This window comes from Lactuca serriola, chromosome 2, assembly GCF_051521515.1.
Source record: "Lactuca serriola cultivar US96UC23 chromosome 2, Lser_US96UC23_V15, whole genome shotgun sequence".
NCBI lineage: Eukaryota > Viridiplantae > Streptophyta > Magnoliopsida > Asterales > Asteraceae > Lactuca > Lactuca serriola.
The window spans coordinates 18,089,461-18,107,236 of NC_136409.1; the positions used below are offsets into that span (position 1 = coordinate 18,089,461).

Sequence of the window (17,776 nt, forward strand, 5' to 3'; positions counted from 1 at the left end):
CACCAATTGTAGCTTTGAGCTTTTTGGGAATTGGGCGTTGATAGAATGGCACAAACAGTCGTATGGTTTTAGGGCAGTTAAATTTTGTTAGATGTTCACCACTGTCTATATCAGTCTAATATGAGTATTGCGCAAGTAGGAGATTGAAAGATCTAGTATTCTCACGAGTCATATTAAAGTGATATTGCTAAATAACATATGATACTAATGGGTCACACTAACAACAACTTGATACAATTGATTATTTATTAGAAATTGATTTTAATAAATATTCAATAAAACTCTTATAATTAAATTGGAAATTATTTGTTTCATGGAAATAATAATTTTCATTAGCAAGTAACATTATATTATTTCATATGGTATGAACTAATAAGTCATGCACAAAATTTTGGACTAGCTGAAAACATTTTTTCTTTTACTTAAAAGACAAAGTTTATATTTTATAAACCTTGAGTTTATAAAACTTAAACTAACATTCTTCTTCTTTATGCAATTTTCGAGATTTGCATAAAAAGAAGAAGTGTATGACTTGTTTAATCATGCTTTAAAGGCATGGGATACATGCTTATGACAATGAGAACAAGTTTGCTTAAAGTGCTAATGACTAATAGTTAATACCTTCACTTTTTGCATATATATAAGAGGGCTTTCACTTGGCTAGTTGCTCATTCTCTTCCTTTGAAGCTTGTGGCCGAAAGTCCTTTCTTCTCCCTCATTCTTTCTTGTTTTGTTGAGAACACTTGAAGATTACTTGCATTAATACTCTCTTGAAGTTCATACTTTGGTTATGAACTATAAGCTTGAGGGTTTAAGAGTTTTGGACTAGCATCCACATCAAGTTGAGTCATTGTTGGTGTCTCAAAGGTTTCACATTTTTCATCAACTTCCAAGTCTTCCAAGAGAACTCAAAGAACTACAAATGTTGTTATTCCTCCACCTCTTCTTTGGTTGGTATTTAAATATTTCTCTAACATGCAAGAAGATCATTAGTGGGTATAAAATGTTTATGTTATTTCAAAATTAAAGTCTTCAGTTGCTATAATTTTTCTAGTTTATGAAACTATTTTTGAACTAAAACCCAACAACTTATTAACTTATTAGTTTTTTAAAATTTTAAATCTTAAAATAATTACTGAACTCAACTACCTTATTAACTTATTAGTTTTTTTTTTAATTTTAAATGTTAAAATAAATATTTGGTAACGTGAAAGTGTTTTTATAAATAATTTTTTACTATAGCTTTCAAAAAATCATCATAACTTTTTGAAACTTCTTACAATATTTTTTGAGATAAAAAACTCAATGAACTCTCTCATTCCATTTCCCTTCCATTCTCTCTTTCTATATCCATTGTAGTCATTTTACAATTATAAAATTTATTACCTATCACATAAACTAATTTAATCATTTTTACAAGCTTTCATTTTATTATGCATAAACATTTTAAAAATAAAAAATTTTAAATAAGCAAAATACGAAACAACCCATGGTGTACTTTGAACTATAAAAATAAAAATATTTTAAAAAAAAATAGAGTTATAGATAACAGGGTGATTATAAGAACACGTAGATGCAATCCAATCCAACACTCAAAAACCTATGGCTTTGGTTGATGCATGAAACCCCTATTTCCTTCACATAAAAATCAAACCCATTTCCCTCAAATTCAATCGCTTTTCACACGATTCCCCAATATTTATACACTTGATTGATCGAATTCAAGAAAACCTCTACCAAAAAAAGCTCAAAAGCTTCATTAATGGCTTCCGCCACCAATACTGTTCTTTCTTCCAATTTCTTTGGCTCAAATGTCTTGCTCTCAACCCCAACGCCTAAAACCCACAAAACCTTAAGGAATAGATTCGTAATCCCGCAATCAATTCTTAGCAAAAAACCCAATTCCTCAAATGATTTCAATTTTCAATCGAAAGCCACTTTAGCTGCTCTGCTATTCTCTTCAATCACAACACCACAAGCCTTAGCAGACACCAATCCACCACCACCACCGCCACAAGCCCCACTTCAAGCTGAATTAGTTAAACAAAACCCATCAACAAATTCTTTACCGTTTTCACAATCAAATGTTCTCACTGCACCAAAACCCCAGGCCAGTTCCGACCTTCCTGAAGGTAGCCAATGGAGATACAGCGAGTTCTTAAATGCAGTCAAGAAAGGGAAAGTCGAAAGGGTTAGATTCAACAAAGACGGTGGCGTTTTACAGCTCACCGCCGTGGACGGCCGTAGAGCCTCCGTAGTCGTTCCAAACGACCCTGATCTTATCGACATCTTAGCAATGAACGGTGTTGATATATCAGTGTCAGAAGGTGAAGCCAGTAACGGCCTTCTCGGGTTCATTGGCAACCTATTGTTCCCATTGTTAGCCTTCGGTGGTCTGTTCTTCTTATTCCGCCGATCCCAAGGAGGCGGCGGTGGACCAGGCGGCCTCGGCGGACCTATGGATTTCGGAAGGTCAAAGTCCAAGTTCCAGGAAGTCCCAGAAACCGGCGTTTCCTTTGCAGACGTCGCCGGAGCAGATCAAGCTAAACTAGAGCTCCAAGAAGTCGTTGATTTCTTGAAAAACCCAGATAAGTACACAGCCCTCGGAGCTAAAATCCCAAAAGGGTGTCTCCTCGTGGGACCACCAGGAACCGGGAAGACCCTTTTGGCTAGGGCGGTGGCCGGAGAAGCTGGTGTGCCATTTTTCTCATGTGCTGCATCAGAATTCGTTGAGTTATTTGTGGGTGTTGGTGCATCTAGAGTTAGGGATTTGTTTGAAAAGGCGAAATCAAAAGCACCTTGCATTGTGTTCATTGATGAAATAGATGCAGTCGGAAGACAAAGAGGTGCAGGTCTTGGTGGTGGGAATGATGAAAGAGAACAAACTATTAATCAATTGTTGACAGAAATGGATGGTTTTTCTGGTAATTCTGGTGTCATTGTTTTGGCTGCTACTAACAGACCCGATGTTCTTGATTCTGCTTTGTTGAGACCTGGGCGGTTTGACCGACAGGTGACAGTTGACCGGCCTGATGTTGCTGGTAGAGTCAGGATCCTTCAGGTTCGATCATATCCTTTTTATTGTGTCATGAAATTAGTCAAAAAGAAAAAAAAGTATCTAAAGTTTCTTATATGTTTCTAGGTGCATTCAAGGGGAAAATCACTTGCAAAAGATGTGGATTTTGATAAGGTTGCTAGGAGAACACCAGGTTTCACAGGAGCTGATTTGCAAAACCTGATGAATGAAGCAGCCATTCTTGCTGCTAGACGTGACCTTAAGGAAATAAGCAAAGATGAGATATCAGATGCTCTTGAGAGAATCATTGCTGGCCCTGAGAAGAAAAATGCAGTTGTTTCAGAAGAGAAAAAGAAGCTCGTTGCATATCATGGTAACTAAACTTAATACTCCTGTCTTTCTACTCTTCTCTTCCCATGATAAACAACTAAAGGGTATTTTAGACATTTCATATCATGGTAACCAAAAAAATTATATATACCTATCTCTCTACTTCTCCCGTCCCATGAAAACCAGAAAAGGGTATTTTTGACATATCATATCACCGTAACCACACATATGTACCTGTCTCTCCTTTTCCCCTTCCCGTGAAAACCAGAAAGGGTAGTTTAGACATTTTGATGAGAAACATGCTTGTGAAAAGTCATGTTCCGCGGTTTGGATAAAGTTCAAACGGAATTTTCCTTTTGTTGAGTGCCCATTATCACAGTACCTGTTGATCTTATGCTTATGATCTACAAAAGGGTATTTTAGACCTTTTTGCGTAACATGGTGGCTGGACATTTTTTACTTTTACACCCTATGTTCTCTCCTGAAACTCCATTGTTTTATTCTCTAGAAAGTAGTATAGCCAAAAGCCCAAAAGTACCTATTTGTCTATTACCTTTTTTCACTATAAGTCTATGACTATGATCTTCTGACATTAGAAAAACAAGGATAATTTAGACATTTTGCTAAGAGGAAAATATCATTGTATCGAGAACATGTTTTACCTTTTACGCCCCCTATCTTGTGAGAATTGCGTTGTTCCATTCTTTGAAAAAAGAATTCAAGCTAAATTACCTATTTGCCCATTACATTCCTTTTAACGAAGAAAGGTAGTTTAGAACTTTTTGCTTATTGTGAGATATAACACCTTCCTTGTAACACTGATTTTGGTCCTCAAGGGTATCGTAGTCATTAACTCATTTTACTAAGAACAAAACACATTTGTCAATTCAAATTCTAATTAATTGTGTTGAATTTGCAGAGGCTGGACATGCTCTAGTTGGTGCCCTAATGCCCGAATATGACCCTGTAGCAAAGATATCCATCATTCCTCGTGGTCAAGCAGGTGGTCTTACATTTTTTGCCCCAAGTGAAGAAAGACTCGAATCTGGTTTATATAGCAGAAGTTACCTTGAAAACCAAATGGCTGTTGCACTTGGTGGAAGGTACAATACATACTTATGTAGTTCTGAAAAAGACAGTTTTGCCCCTGTCATTGTCCCATACACATTCCATAGCGATCATAGGGGCAAAACAGTCTTTTCATGGACATAACATTTTGACCAACAAACCTAAATCAAAACCAGCAGTATATGGTTCTGGTTAGTTTTTAAGCCTAATTAGGATAACATATGACACCATCAACCATATTGTATAGGGTTGCGGAAGAGGTTATTTTTGGAAAAGACAATGTTACAACCGGAGCATCAAACGACTTCATGCAAGTTTCTCGTGTAGCAAGGCAAATGGTTGAGAGATTTGGATTCAGCAAGAAGATTGGTCAAATAGCAATTGGAGGTGGTGGTGGAAATCCCTTCTTGGGTCAACAGGTATCAAACAATCCATCCATTGTACACTTAAATAAACATAACTTTTAAAGATATTAATGTTATTGAAGTCGGATTTTCTCTTTTTTTATAGATGTCATCCCAAAAAGATTATTCCATGGCAACAGCGGATATTGTAGACGCAGAAGTACGTGAGCTTGTTGAGAAAGCATACATTAGGGCAACCACAATCATCACAACACAAATCGACATCTTGCATAAACTCGCCCAACTTCTAATGGAGAAAGAAACAGTCGATGGTGAAGAATTCATGAGCCTTTTCATCGATGGGAAAGCCGAACTCTACATCCTAGATTAGGAAAATTTGCGCAATTATATGTAAAAACATAAGTTTGACAAATCAATGTACATTTCCTTCACACATTCGGGATTAAAAAAAAGTAAAATAAAATAGACGGGATTTAAATAATCTTATCTCATTATAGCACGACTATTTTGCGAAAACAATATTTGATTTTTTTTTTGGATTGAGATTATTTGGCGCGTTTTTTGTCTTCAAATAGGAAAAATTGTGCAATTTATATGTAAAAACTTAAGTTTGATAAATCGATGTACATTTCCTTCACACATTCGGGATTAAAAAAAAAAGTAAAATAAAATAGACGGGATTTAAATAAAATCTTATCTCATTATAGCACGACTATTTTACGACAACAATATTTGATTTCTTCTTTTTTTTTTTTGGATTGAGATTATTTGGCACGTTTTTTGTCTTCAAGAGTGGCAGCTTCGTTTAGCATATCGACTGCGTCTTTGTGCATGTCGAGTTTGGCGAGCGCGACGGCTTGCATGTAGAAGGCGGTCGACCAATCGGGTAAGACACACTGTGCTTGCATGGCGTCTCGGAGGGCGGCATCGGGTTGATCGCACATGAGGTGGCATAGACTGCGTCTTGCGTAAACGGTTGGGGATATCATTGTGCCCACATCGATGAACTACATATACAAACATAACGATTTAAAATCATGTAACAAATATTTGAACACATAAGCGTATTAGACAGTATTAGACAGACTTTCTAAGGCTATTTTCGATGACATATTTTGCATAGACAAGAGAGCAAACCCGTGTCACACTTGTTCCAACGTTTTTCAAGGGGTTAAAATTGTGATTTTGTGGGAGATTAGTAGCAAGACATTTTGCATCTCCTGTAGTTGAGTGTTAACGAAACTAAAAGTGGGGATGAATTTTATGGTATCAACAAAGGTTAAATGGAAGAAATAACAACATACTTTTATTTTTCTTTTCCTTATTATAGAATATCTCTTTTATTTTTTAATATTTATAACATTTTACTTTGAAAATTCTATCCAATCACTGCCATGTCACCTAAATACAAAATAAATGGCAATATTATAATTAAATTGATTTTTCAAAATACCAAGTCATAAGAAAAAATTTAAAGTACAATGCTAAATCTATATAAATTTTTTGAAGTACAAAGCTTTGATAAGAGAAAACCCAAAAGTGGTGGAAACAAAGTGTTACATGCAAAAAGTTTGGTTAATTTGCTTATAATAGTGTCTTTCATTTTTTTCCTGGATACAACATTGTGCTTAAAAGATTAAACCCAATCATAGTAGTGTCATCTGAATAAACACAAATTTCACTATAATTGGGTAGATTTGTCAAAGTACAAAACCTTGACAAAAAAATTGAAAGCATGATGTTATTATAGAAAAAGTGAAAGAAGAATGCTATAAATCTATAACAAACAAACAAATTAATGTATGTTGCTATTTCTTGAATTTATCACTAGAAATAAAGCAAAAATAAATACCTGGGAATAGCAATCGATAGCTGTTCTAAAATCTTTATCACGAAAAGCAAGATCCCCACGCTTTCTTGCCTCCAGCATATCCCTCATTTGTTGTGTCCACTCTTGAAAAGACAGCTGAAACAAAAAAAAAATATTAATTTCACAAAATCAATAAGTTGAATTTCTATCAAACTAAAGTTAAAATATTATAGATGATCACCTCATTGGTGCCTTCATCATCTTTATAATGTGTCATCACTAATATCTGATGAATGGCTGTCAGATCCATTCTTGAACATGCATCACCCATTGGAGAAAGAGGGTGTGGAGGGGTTGCAGGTGCTTCTTCATGTTTTGGTATCCCCAGCATTTGATAAGAAGGAACCTATAAATATATTTTTTTTTTCAAAAAAAATATCATTACAATAAATAGCTAAATTGTTTCTTTTGTTTGTGTATTATAGCATCCTCTTCTATTTCTTTCCATTAAATAACTGTAGTTCCAAGTTTTTTTTATTTATAAATTGTAATTCAAAAATCTAGCTCATAATAGAATTGCACTTATAGTTTTTTTTTAATTATAGGACTGAAAATTTCTTTGTATTTGGATGATATTGCTATAATTAGGTTAGATTCTTCAAAGTACAGCACTCTAATAGGCAAAAGAGTAAATTACATGAATGGTCCCTATGGTTTGAGGCAAGGTTGTTAATAGCGATCGCTACACTCGCTATAGCGAATAGCATAGCGTAGCTGTGATGGGTCGCTACGATGCCTGTAGCGAGGCAATAGCGTGTGTAGCGATGTGTAGCAAAAAAAAAAATTTGTTTAAATCAGTAAGAAACGTAGCAATTAGGCTCGAAACAGGTTTAGGCGGGCAATCGTACAATCAATTTCATGTCTTCCCCTCTAACGAACTAAGATTGTACGATCGACGCCAAAATCACCAAAATCGATTTTGGCGGGTTATTTCTCACTTCTGCGACAATAGCACACCTCACCAAAATCGATTTGTGGTATTGAAACATAGTTTTAGACTTTAGAGTCTAAAACTAACCAATCTTTTGTGGTAAACATCTTTTGGAACTTAATGTTAGCTTAATAGAACTGGTACTTGTTAGTTCTATGTTATTTTTGATTGCTGCATAGGTGCAAGTAAATATAGTGTTTAATTTTATAAGAAATCACAAAACATGAAATAGCTGTCGCTATTTCATCGCTATCGCTACGTAGCGTATATGTGGGTTGTCGCTATTTCCTCCCTATCGCTATCGATAACCTTGGTTTGAGGTAATTTGCTAGTTTGGTCCCTAACTTATTTTTTTAACTCGGAAGGTCCCTACTGTTTGTCTTTGTTACGTGTTTGGTCCCCGTCTTACCTAAAAATACTATTTTTCCCTTGATTTTTTTAATTTATTTAAATAAACACACCCCGACCCCAGTACCCCACCCCCTCACCTTACCTTACCTACCCCACCATTTTTCCCTATTTGAATAATAGTCTTTTTAGGTAAGACAGGGACCAAGAGCGTAACAAAAACAAATAGTAGGGACCTTCCGAGTTAAAAAAATAAGTTAGGGACCAAACGTGCAAATTATCCCAAACCATAGGGACCATTTGTGTAATTTACTCCAGGCTAAAAAAAGTGAAACTATAATAACAAATCAATGAAATGAGATTGCTATTTCTTGCATTTAGCCCTAAATTATATGATTTTATCTAGTAGAACAATCAAGAAGGGTGTAACCACGGAACCCATTTGACCCATTTCCTTTTAGCATCCTAATTTTAATTCTTCCTATTACAACAATATACATTGAAAAATCTATCCAACTATAGCAACGTCATCCAAATAAAAAAGTAATTTTCACTTTTATAGTTGGATGGTTTTTCAAAGTACAATGCTTTAATAAGAAAGAAAACTGAAATAGGTTTCTATAATAAAAAATACATGGAAGTACGTCGCTATTTCTCTAGTAAGACATAAAGAGAAAAGTAGGAACTCACATCTGGTTTGTTTTGCAATGGAGCAAGTGTGGCAACCAAATCTTTGGTATTTGGTCGTTCCCTTGGTTCATACTGCAAACATCGTGAAGCAAGATCAAACACAACCGTTGCTTCTTCAGTTGAAAAGTTACCCTCTAAATGTGAATCCATCAAAAGAAGAATGTTTTTTCCTCGTATCATTTCAAGTGCCTACAACAATATCATATCTCATTCACTAATGGAAACTTGAGGAAGTAATGGAATCGTGTAGGATCGGAATCGGAATTGGAATTACTTACATGACTTGGTGGAATATGCTTTCCGCTCAGAAGATCCAAAAGTACAGTCCCAAAGCTAAAACTAACACTCTCAGGCGTAACTCTCCCTACAAAAGAAACAAAGGTGAATTTTACAAAAAACTTTAGTGATGTGTGTGTGTGTGTGGGGGGGGGGGGGGGGGGGGGGGGGGGTAATACCATTTCTAAGATACTCGGGAGGTGTGTATGCAAGATTTGTGCTGTAACTTTTTCCATCCCTGCTATTTTTCATCAACCCAAAACATGAAAGCCTCGGATCACCATTCTGCAACATTTTCCAATCAAATTATCAATTTAATTCAAACAAAATATAGAAATCTTTTTTTTATAAAATAAAATAAAAATACAGTACCTCATCAAAGAGAACTCTATAAGCATTCAAGTCATGATACAATGGACGACCTTCAGTACTGCAATAATCCAATGCCTCAGCAATACAAAGAGCGACACGTAAACGCATTGCCCATTCGATCGTTTGATTCTCCCCTGTTGAAGACAAAGACAAACAGAAAGGTTAAATTACTTATATGCCCTTGTAGTATCTATAGTATTACTTTCTAATAAACAGAATTCACCAAACATTCAACACAGCTTCCTGCAACATATTTTATTACATCTGATTATGATTATTAATAAGCGGATAAGCCTATGACAAATGAATTCAAATTTAAAAATCCGACATTATTTTGAGAATGGAAATGTGAATTGTAAGATAGAATTATAGTTATGAAAACATACAGTGAAATAGATGTTTTGCTAGAGTATCATTAGGCATATACTCTGCAACAAGTAGCCTTTCGTCTCCATCACAGCAATATCCAATCAAATTAGCCACCCGATTATGCCTCAACTTTCCAACTCCCCATGCTTCATCCTTTCAAGAAAAAAACAATTCACAATTATTATTCTCAACTAATACATGTGTCATTAAAAATTATTCAAGAAAATGAGGAACATCAAATAAAAAGAATTTAACAAGTTTGAGTTGCAATGATGTTTGGGTAACCTACTTCTATTTATAATTATTAGGGTTAATTGACTGTTATAGCAACCAACAATGAACTATCTCACTTTTACTAATTTGGGTAACAAATTATTCTATTTTCCAATTAGGTTTATTAAACTTGGGAAAACTGGTTAATTGGGTCATTTGGCAACAGTGATTTTGAATATTTGGTCAACAAATGCTAAAAATGGTAGTTTAGTGACCTAATTGCCATATAAATTGACATATTACATAGAACCGATATCAAGTCATCACTTATAAGGTACCTAGTTCAATAATAACTACAGAAAACTGATTATCAAAAAGTAAATTACTTATATACCCTAATCTCGTCTATTACTTCCTTAAATAACCAGTATTTGCCCAACAATTAACATCATGAAAATATCAAATTAGCTCATTTTGATTATTCAATATCATATAACTGCATCCTAACACACTCTAAGCTATATATACTTGCAATGAACAAACAAACTATACTCTAAAAACCCTAAAATTTCAAGTAAGCTGAAAATTTCAATCACCCAAATGCGAACTCATTCGTAATAGCAAGAACCAGTTACGCAAGCTTACTCAACCACATAATGTCATTCTAAAGGAGAGCCAAATAACTGTAAACCCTAACCTTTCAAATAAACAGTAAACCCTAATGCCCGAATCAAAGCAATAATAATAAATAGAAATCGATACCGCAAACTGCTTCGGATCAGGCCACGCCATTTTTGAAAACTTCTTCACAGCAATCCACCTCCGATTCTGAAGCCGGCCCTTATAAACAACATTCGGAGCTTTTTCGCCACTTTCAGAAACGATAAACTCTGAACTGAAGTTATTAGTTGCAGCCTTCAAGTCCGCCAGTGAGTACTCAGAAAACACAGGCACGCCGCCACCATCTCCGGCGAAAGCAGCACCTTTTCCGTTCGATGGCGAGTGACGCTGAGTACTCTTGTGAATATTATCTTTTTCTGATGTGGGTTCTTTCGAAAAACACGAACTACAACAACCCATCACTCCAAAACCTCCCAAAAAAAACTTGAATCTTCTGAAAACGGAAGCTCCGTTCTTTATCAGTGAAGAGCCATATTCACACAAGAAATTATTGTACTCTAAAAGGACATAAAATGTTGATATGTAGATGAAAATTTGTTTTTTACTTGCGTTTTTTTAATTTAATGAGAGAAAAATACACAAAGATTCAGATATTGAAAAGTTTGGAGGCGTCTAAATGTATACATGTTGTCGTGTGGATAGAGAGAGATCTGAAAGTCGGTAAGAAGATGAAAGTGGAAAAAAGGCCGTGACCCGTATACAGTTCTTGAATTATCTCCGCGGAAAATCCTAAACCTTGTCGACTACAGGTTTTACATATAGATTCCGACAAATTAGATGAAAAGTGTAAGATACGAGGAAACTAAGAATATATATTTTATGTTGCTTTGACTATAGTTTATGCTAATTTACATTCATCATTCATGGACGTGTTTATGGGAAAGTTATTTTTCGCTCAAATTGTTCAAATGTTTTTTCTTAGTAAAATGGTTATTTTGTCATCATTTAGCTTTTCTGTTATTTAGTTTTTAATAACGTTATATAAAAATTAAGTGTGGCAAAAATTAAGTATGTCACACTTAATTTTGTTTGTCACACTTAATTTTTATATAACATTTATAATAAAATTAATAATTAAGTGTGTCACACTCTCCCATCCCACCTAGGGTTGTGTTGCAATGTGGTCTTCCGTATACGTGGTAGACGATTGTCAGCAATCTTTCCTAACAAGCAATCAAAAAGAAATGTTGCAAAAATAAGACAAATGTTAGGTTAGAAAGTCATACCGAATGTTGGACCCTGATATTGTTTTCTGATGCCTAGGTTAGATGTCGATTGAAGTCATGAACAAAATTGCAAGAGTTCCTCGTTCTGAGAACGTTACCTTATCATTGTGTCTTTGAGGGCTTTTATAGGCATCTCTATATTCCTTGGTATAAGGTTTTACCCGGTAAATTGTGTTACCCGGGTAAAGACAGCTAGGTTGTGTGTTATGTTTTATATTTTACTATTGTCAGGATCTTGTACTTGTGTGCAACTTTTGGGATATGTCTTATTTCCCATCTTTTGCTCATTGTGTATTGGTGTTGCCTTGTGGGTCGATTACTTTGGATAGTTGCACTTTGTCGTTTATAAATTGATCTGTCATGGTAGGGTCGGTGTTGGTCTGGTGGGTCGGTCAGGGTACACCATTAAGCTCCCCAATCTGAAGGGTAAAAAATAGCGCTAAAAAGGTTCATTAACTGTGGACTTTAAGTAGCATTTATGTCCCAAACGTTCTTGGACCTTTGCCTAATTTGGACAAAGAGGTTATGTTGAATGCAGACTTGTGTAGGTATCTTCCTTTATTTTCTTGTTACTGTATAAAAAGGTCCTTTTCCATGAGGTGGTGTTGGCTTTATGTCATATGAGGCCAATTTGGAAAGCTTGAAATTAGTTACTGGTGTTATCATTCGATTGCCCAGGTTAGTAATAAATGTCTTATATTTCCTTATTTGGTAATCTGTTTTTGCTTCTTATTCCTAATTGCACCTAACATAAATGTCATTCTCTTGCTTTCTTTTTGCATATTTAATGGTGTAGGCAAGAGTAAATGTGTAACGTCCCAAAAATAAGACCCAAAAATTTTATTTTTAATTTAAATAAAACGATATTTCAAAACATTGTCATGCAACCCAAATAGACCAAAGTATGTCACTACATCATATCATATCAGAGTAAATCTCAAAATACGGAAAAATTTGGTGTGTGCTTTGCAATCATCTAGGACTCTTCCCTTTCGATCATGAAGTACCTGAATAATAAACTAGAAACCGTAAACACAAAACTTAGTGAGTTCCCCAAAATATTACACATCATACATAAATAAACACATACATGGCCCCCGCCCGACATCGAGTCCCACTCGGCCTCGGGCCCCACCAGACATCGAGTCGCGCTCGGGTTACAGATTTGTCATTCATTAGGTCTCGCCCGTCATCGGGCCCCGCCGGGTACATGTAACACCCATAAAATTTTAGCCAAATTAAAACTTTTTAATACATTTTAAAACCATCAAGTTATTATAGTTTGTTTTCAAAATAGTTTAGACATCAGAGTATCCCCATAATCAACTCATAAAACCATAAAATATGAGGAGTTGTACGATCACGCCTTTGCCTTCCTGCGATCATCTGATGTGCTTGAAACAATAAACTGAAACTGTAAGCCCGAGAGCTTAGTGAGTTACCCCAAAATACCAACACCATACAAACAGAACCATATCATATAACCAATACAGAATAGCATGCATAATGAGTCGTCAGCCTGACTGGACCGCCTCACAAGCCTTCAATCTATATGGAATGTTCTCCGAGCCTTCGGCACCTCTGGACGGCCTCGCAGGGGCTACAACCTATCCGTACTGCTCGTCGGGCCTTCGGTCTGACTGAATCCATTTGCATGGCCTTCAGGTTATCCGGACCGCCCTGGGTATGTTGGCCTCCAGCACAAAGCAGGACTGCCTCAACCCAACCCCAAATCAAACAAGCATGTGTACATAAATATCATACACTTGCATATATATAACAGCCATACCAATCTAACAGATCACCAATCATAGCAACATCCTATAACCAGGATACCGACCTAACCAGGTCACTAACATAGCATCATCCTATATACCAGGATACCGATATAACAATCATAATAGCATAACAACATCCTATCTACCAGGATACCAATCTAACAAATCATAACAACATACAAGCATACTATAACCAGGATACCGATCTATCCGAAATCTAAGATAACAAACATCCTAAACCAGGATGAAGTCTAGCATATCAATAACATAGCAACCATCCTAAACCAGGATGTAATCTAGCATATCAATAACATAGCAACCATCCTAAACCAAGATGTAATCTAGCATATCAATAACATAGCAACCATCCTAAACTAGTGTAACACCGTGAATTTCAAAACAATTTTTCGCATAATTTAAAAAAAATATTCATTTAATTTTCATAAAACATCAGTATTTGAAACTCCAATCAATATCATACAATAAATCCCAAGATCACATATCATAAAAATCTCATGTGTGTGTACTGATCAAGTCGGCGCCTTCCCACGGTCATCACTAGTACCTGAAACAATAAACACCAACATTGTAAGCACAAAGCTTAGTGAGTTCCCCAAAATACCACACATAACACATATTAGCCACTCGAGGCTTTAACTCTATGGGTCCGTAGACCCTACTCTGTGAACCCACTGGTTCTAACTCTGGGAACCTTTCGGTTCCAACTCTATAAACATGCACATCATAAATCACATAGAAGTAATGCGGTACAACACATAACATACATATAGCATACAAATACTCTATCACATAACTCTGATTACCAACTCAAGGTAAAGTATAGTGAGAAGACTCACCTCGTATATCTCGATAACTCGCGAATCCCGAAAATCACTCGTGCTCGATCCTCCGAGCCATAATCCTCCTATAACATCATATATCTCTAATTAACACTTTTACCACTAAGGTTGACTACCCTTATCAAGTCAACACTGGTCAACTCTGGTCAACGGTCAACGGTCAACTTTGACCGGACTCGGCGAGTGCACTAAAGCGAATCGGCGAGTCTATACGTGTTCACTGACTCCCTAGGATCCTCTCTTGACACGTCGAGTACACCCCTAACTCGACGAGTTCCACCTGGCATGAATCGCGGGGCCACCACGACTCAACTCGCCGAGTCTCAAGAACAACTCGGCGAGTTCCAGCTCGACTCAGTCCATCTGTCAACCCTCTCCAACTCTCCCTGACTCACCGAGTCAACCCTTAAGTCGGCAAGACCACTCACTGAGTGGTTAAGGACAATCTTCATGCTACTCGCCGAGTCTGTTCTTCGGACCCGACGAGTCCATGTCATGCATCAACTCAATCTCGCTCCTGAGGTCAGATCCGCTCCAACAACTCATAGATCTAGCCCTCCCAAGCACATTCATCACGTAAAGTCACAATCTTGGCTACCATGCAACGCCTACAAGGCTTCTTTTGGTGAAATGACATCTAAAATGGCAACCTAAGCCCCCAACTCAAAAGGAAAGACATAAAGCAGAGCATTTGGGACTCTCTGGACCTACTAAGGTCCAGATCTAGGCACCATTTCCCCATGGGACCTCTCACACTCCAAATACAAGGCAAACAAGGCATAAAGAAACCCTAGATTTGACCATATCAAGAAAAACACGAGAATAAGCTCTGAATGTTACCTCAAATAGCTTCCTCTGCCGAAATGGAAGTAGATCCAAGCTCCCCAACTCTCCTAGCTTGGCCTTCCCCTTCCTTTCTTGAAAATACACACAAAAATGGTGAATAATGGCCTCTTATCTCACTCACAAGGACTCTCAGCTGCTCTGGTGCTCTCAAGGTCGAAGGTAGCCGCAATGAAGGGTTATAAGGCCCTTTAAATATGGCTCAGGGCCGGGAAATTAGGGTTTCTTTAAACAGCGTGGACTCGCCGAGTCCACTCTTGGACTCGCCGAGTCCGGACGCGAACCCGCGTCCAAATCCGCGATCCTACTCGGCAACTCTAGGCTCCAACTCGCCGAGTCTCCTCACAATTTACCAAAATAAATAAATGAATAATACCTGGGAATCCGGGCTGTTACAATTCACCCCCACTAGAACTAGACTTCGCCCTCGAAGTCTCGCTCTGCAAATAACTCTGGATGCTGCTCACGCATTTCACGCTCCGGTTCCCAAGTCATCTCGGACCCCTTCCGATGCTGCCATTGAACCAAAACTAGGGGTACCTCCTTGTTCCTCAGAACCTTGATTTTCTGATCTCTGATTGCAATGGAACCACTGCCGACTCATTGGCTATACACTTCCTCAGTTGCGACACATGAAAAGTGTCGTGAATTTGCCCCAACTCTGCTGGCAAATCCAAACGATAGGCTACCCGGCCTACCCTCGCGATCACTCGGAAAGGACCAATATATCGGGGTCCCAACTTGCCCCTCTTCCTGAATCGAATCACTCCTTTCCAAGGAGAGACCTTCAGGAGCACAAGTTCGCCGACCTCAAACTCAAGCTCGGACCGGCGTCTGTCTCCATAACTCTTCTGACGACTCTGAGCGGTCAACAACCTCTGTCTGACCTGCTGGATCTGCTCTGTCGTCTGAAGCACGATCTTTGTACTGCCCATCACACGCTGACCAACCTCTCCCCAACAAATGGGGGTCCGACACCTCCTCCCATACAACAGCTCAAAGGGCGGCATACCAATGCTCGAATGATGGCTGTTGTTGTAGGAAAACTCTGCCAAGGGCTAGTATGCATCCCAACTACCCCCGAAATCCAATACACATGCCCGGAGCATGTCCTCGAGCGTCTGAATCGTCCGCTCACTCTGACCGTCTGTCTGGGGATGATAAGCGGTACTAAAATGCAGCCTAGTACCCAACTCCTCATGAAACTTCTTCCAGAACCTGGAAGTGAAACGCACATCTCGATCTGAAACAATCGAGATCGACACCCCATGCCGAGATACCACTTCCCTCACGTACACCTCTGCCAATTTCTTTGCTGAAGAACTCTCGCTGATAGCAAGAAAGTGAGCGCTCTTCGTCAACCTGTCCACAATCACCCAAATTGCATCAACTCCCCTGGCATTCCTTGGCAATTTGGTGATAAAATCCATGGTGATATGTTCCCACTTCCATTCGGGAACCTCGAACGGCTGCAACTTACCATGCGGCCTCTGGTGCTCGGCCTTAACCCTACGGCAGGTCAAGCACCTCTCAACAAACCACGCAACATCCCTCTTCATACAGGGCCACCAATACTCCTTCCTCAGGTCCAAATACATCTTAGTAGCCCCAGGATGGATCAAAAATTTCGACCGATGAGCCTCTTCCATCAAAATTGCATGCGTTCCTCCCACGTACGGCACCCAGATACGCCCCTGAAATGTCATAAGCCCCCGACCATCGGTAACGAACTCTGAAACCAAACCAACAACCTGCTCTTTCTTCTGCATCTCAGGTTGCACAGCCTTGGCCTGTGCCCCACGAATGGCGTCCAACACTGGAGCGATCACGGTCAATCTCAAACATACATCCCGCAGCGGGGTGCTTTCCGCCATGTGGCTCAGTGCATCGGCTACAACATTAGCCTTGCCTGGGTGGTACAGGATCTCACAATCATAATCCTTGACCACATCCAACCACCTTCTCTGTCGCATATTTAGGTTGGGCTGATCCATAAAATATTTCAAACTCTTATGGTCCGTGTATATCGTACACCGAACCCCATACAGGTAGTGACGCCAAATCTTGAGGGCGAACACCACTGCCCCCAACTCTAGATCATGGGTGGGATATCTCATCTCATGAGGCTTTAGCTGCCTCGATGCAGATGCTATCACATGCCCTCTCTGCATCAGCACTGCCCCCAATCCCAAAATTGATGCATCACAGTATACCACAAAGTCCTTCATCCCTTCCGGGAGGGCTAACACCGGGGATTCGTATAACCTTTGGCGAAGTGTCTCAAAGGTGGCCTGCTGCTCGGGGCCCTATGAAAAAGCAACCCCCTTTCAGGTCAACCTGGTGAGTGGCACTGCGATTTTAGAGAAATCCTTGATAAATCTCCGATAATACCCTGCCAACCCTAGGAAACTCCTGATCTCGGAGGGTGACCTCGGCACCTCCCAACTCATCACCGCCTCAACTTTGGCTGGGTCGACCAATATCCCTTCCTGGTTAACGAGATGTCCTAAGAACTGGACCTCCCGCAACCAGAAATCACA

General features: G+C 38.4%; 2 protein-coding genes across 2 annotated transcripts; one reads left to right on the plus strand and one right to left on the minus strand.

Annotated features, from left to right (window-relative positions):
- Positions 1-1,596: 1,596 nt before the first annotated feature.
- Positions 1,597-5,260, plus strand: LOC145086013 (ATP-dependent zinc metalloprotease FTSH, chloroplastic-like). Its single transcript, XM_079023723.1, has 5 exons — positions 1,597-3,061; positions 3,143-3,389; positions 4,266-4,449; positions 4,662-4,833; positions 4,925-5,260. The coding sequence occupies exons 1-5, from the start codon at positions 1,763-1,765 to the stop codon at positions 5,147-5,149; spliced, it is 2,127 nt and encodes a 708-aa protein (XP_078879849.1). The 5' UTR covers positions 1,597-1,762; the 3' UTR covers positions 5,150-5,260.
- A 108-nt stretch (positions 5,261-5,368) lies between these two features.
- On the minus strand, positions 5,369-11,256 carry LOC145086015 (serine/threonine-protein kinase BSK1-like). Its single transcript, XM_079023724.1, has 9 exons — positions 10,611-11,256; positions 9,653-9,788; positions 9,267-9,400; positions 9,074-9,179; positions 8,897-8,982; positions 8,619-8,807; positions 6,831-6,995; positions 6,632-6,745; positions 5,369-5,786 (listed from the first exon to the last, which is right to left on the minus strand). Exons 1-9 carry the CDS (start codon positions 10,926-10,928, stop codon positions 5,544-5,546), a joined length of 1,491 nt encoding a protein of 496 aa, XP_078879850.1. The 5' UTR covers positions 10,929-11,256; the 3' UTR covers positions 5,369-5,543.
- Positions 11,257-17,776: the final 6,520 nt, after the last annotated feature.

Excerpts from the sequence above, each read along its gene's own strand:
- LOC145086015 (XM_079023724.1), bottom strand. The coding sequence starts at position 10,928 with ATGGGTTGTTGTAGTTCGTGTTTTTCGAAAGAACCCACATCAGAAAAA. Across the intron at positions 8,983-9,073 it reads TCCCGAGTATCTTAGAAATG|GGAGAGTTACGCCTGAGAGT; the intron begins GTATTACCCCCC and ends TTTCTTTTGTAG. Across the intron at positions 8,808-8,896 it reads AGCATATTCCACCAAGTCAT|GCACTTGAAATGATACGAGG; the intron begins GTAAGTAATTCC and ends ATATTGTTGTAG.
- LOC145086013 (XM_079023723.1), top strand. The coding sequence starts at position 1,763 with ATGGCTTCCGCCACCAATACTGTTCTTTCTTCCAATTTCTTTGGCTCA. Across the intron at positions 3,062-3,142 it reads GTAGAGTCAGGATCCTTCAG|GTGCATTCAAGGGGAAAATC; the intron begins GTTCGATCATAT and ends ATATGTTTCTAG. Across the intron at positions 3,390-4,265 it reads GAAGCTCGTTGCATATCATG|AGGCTGGACATGCTCTAGTT; the intron begins GTAACTAAACTT and ends TTGAATTTGCAG.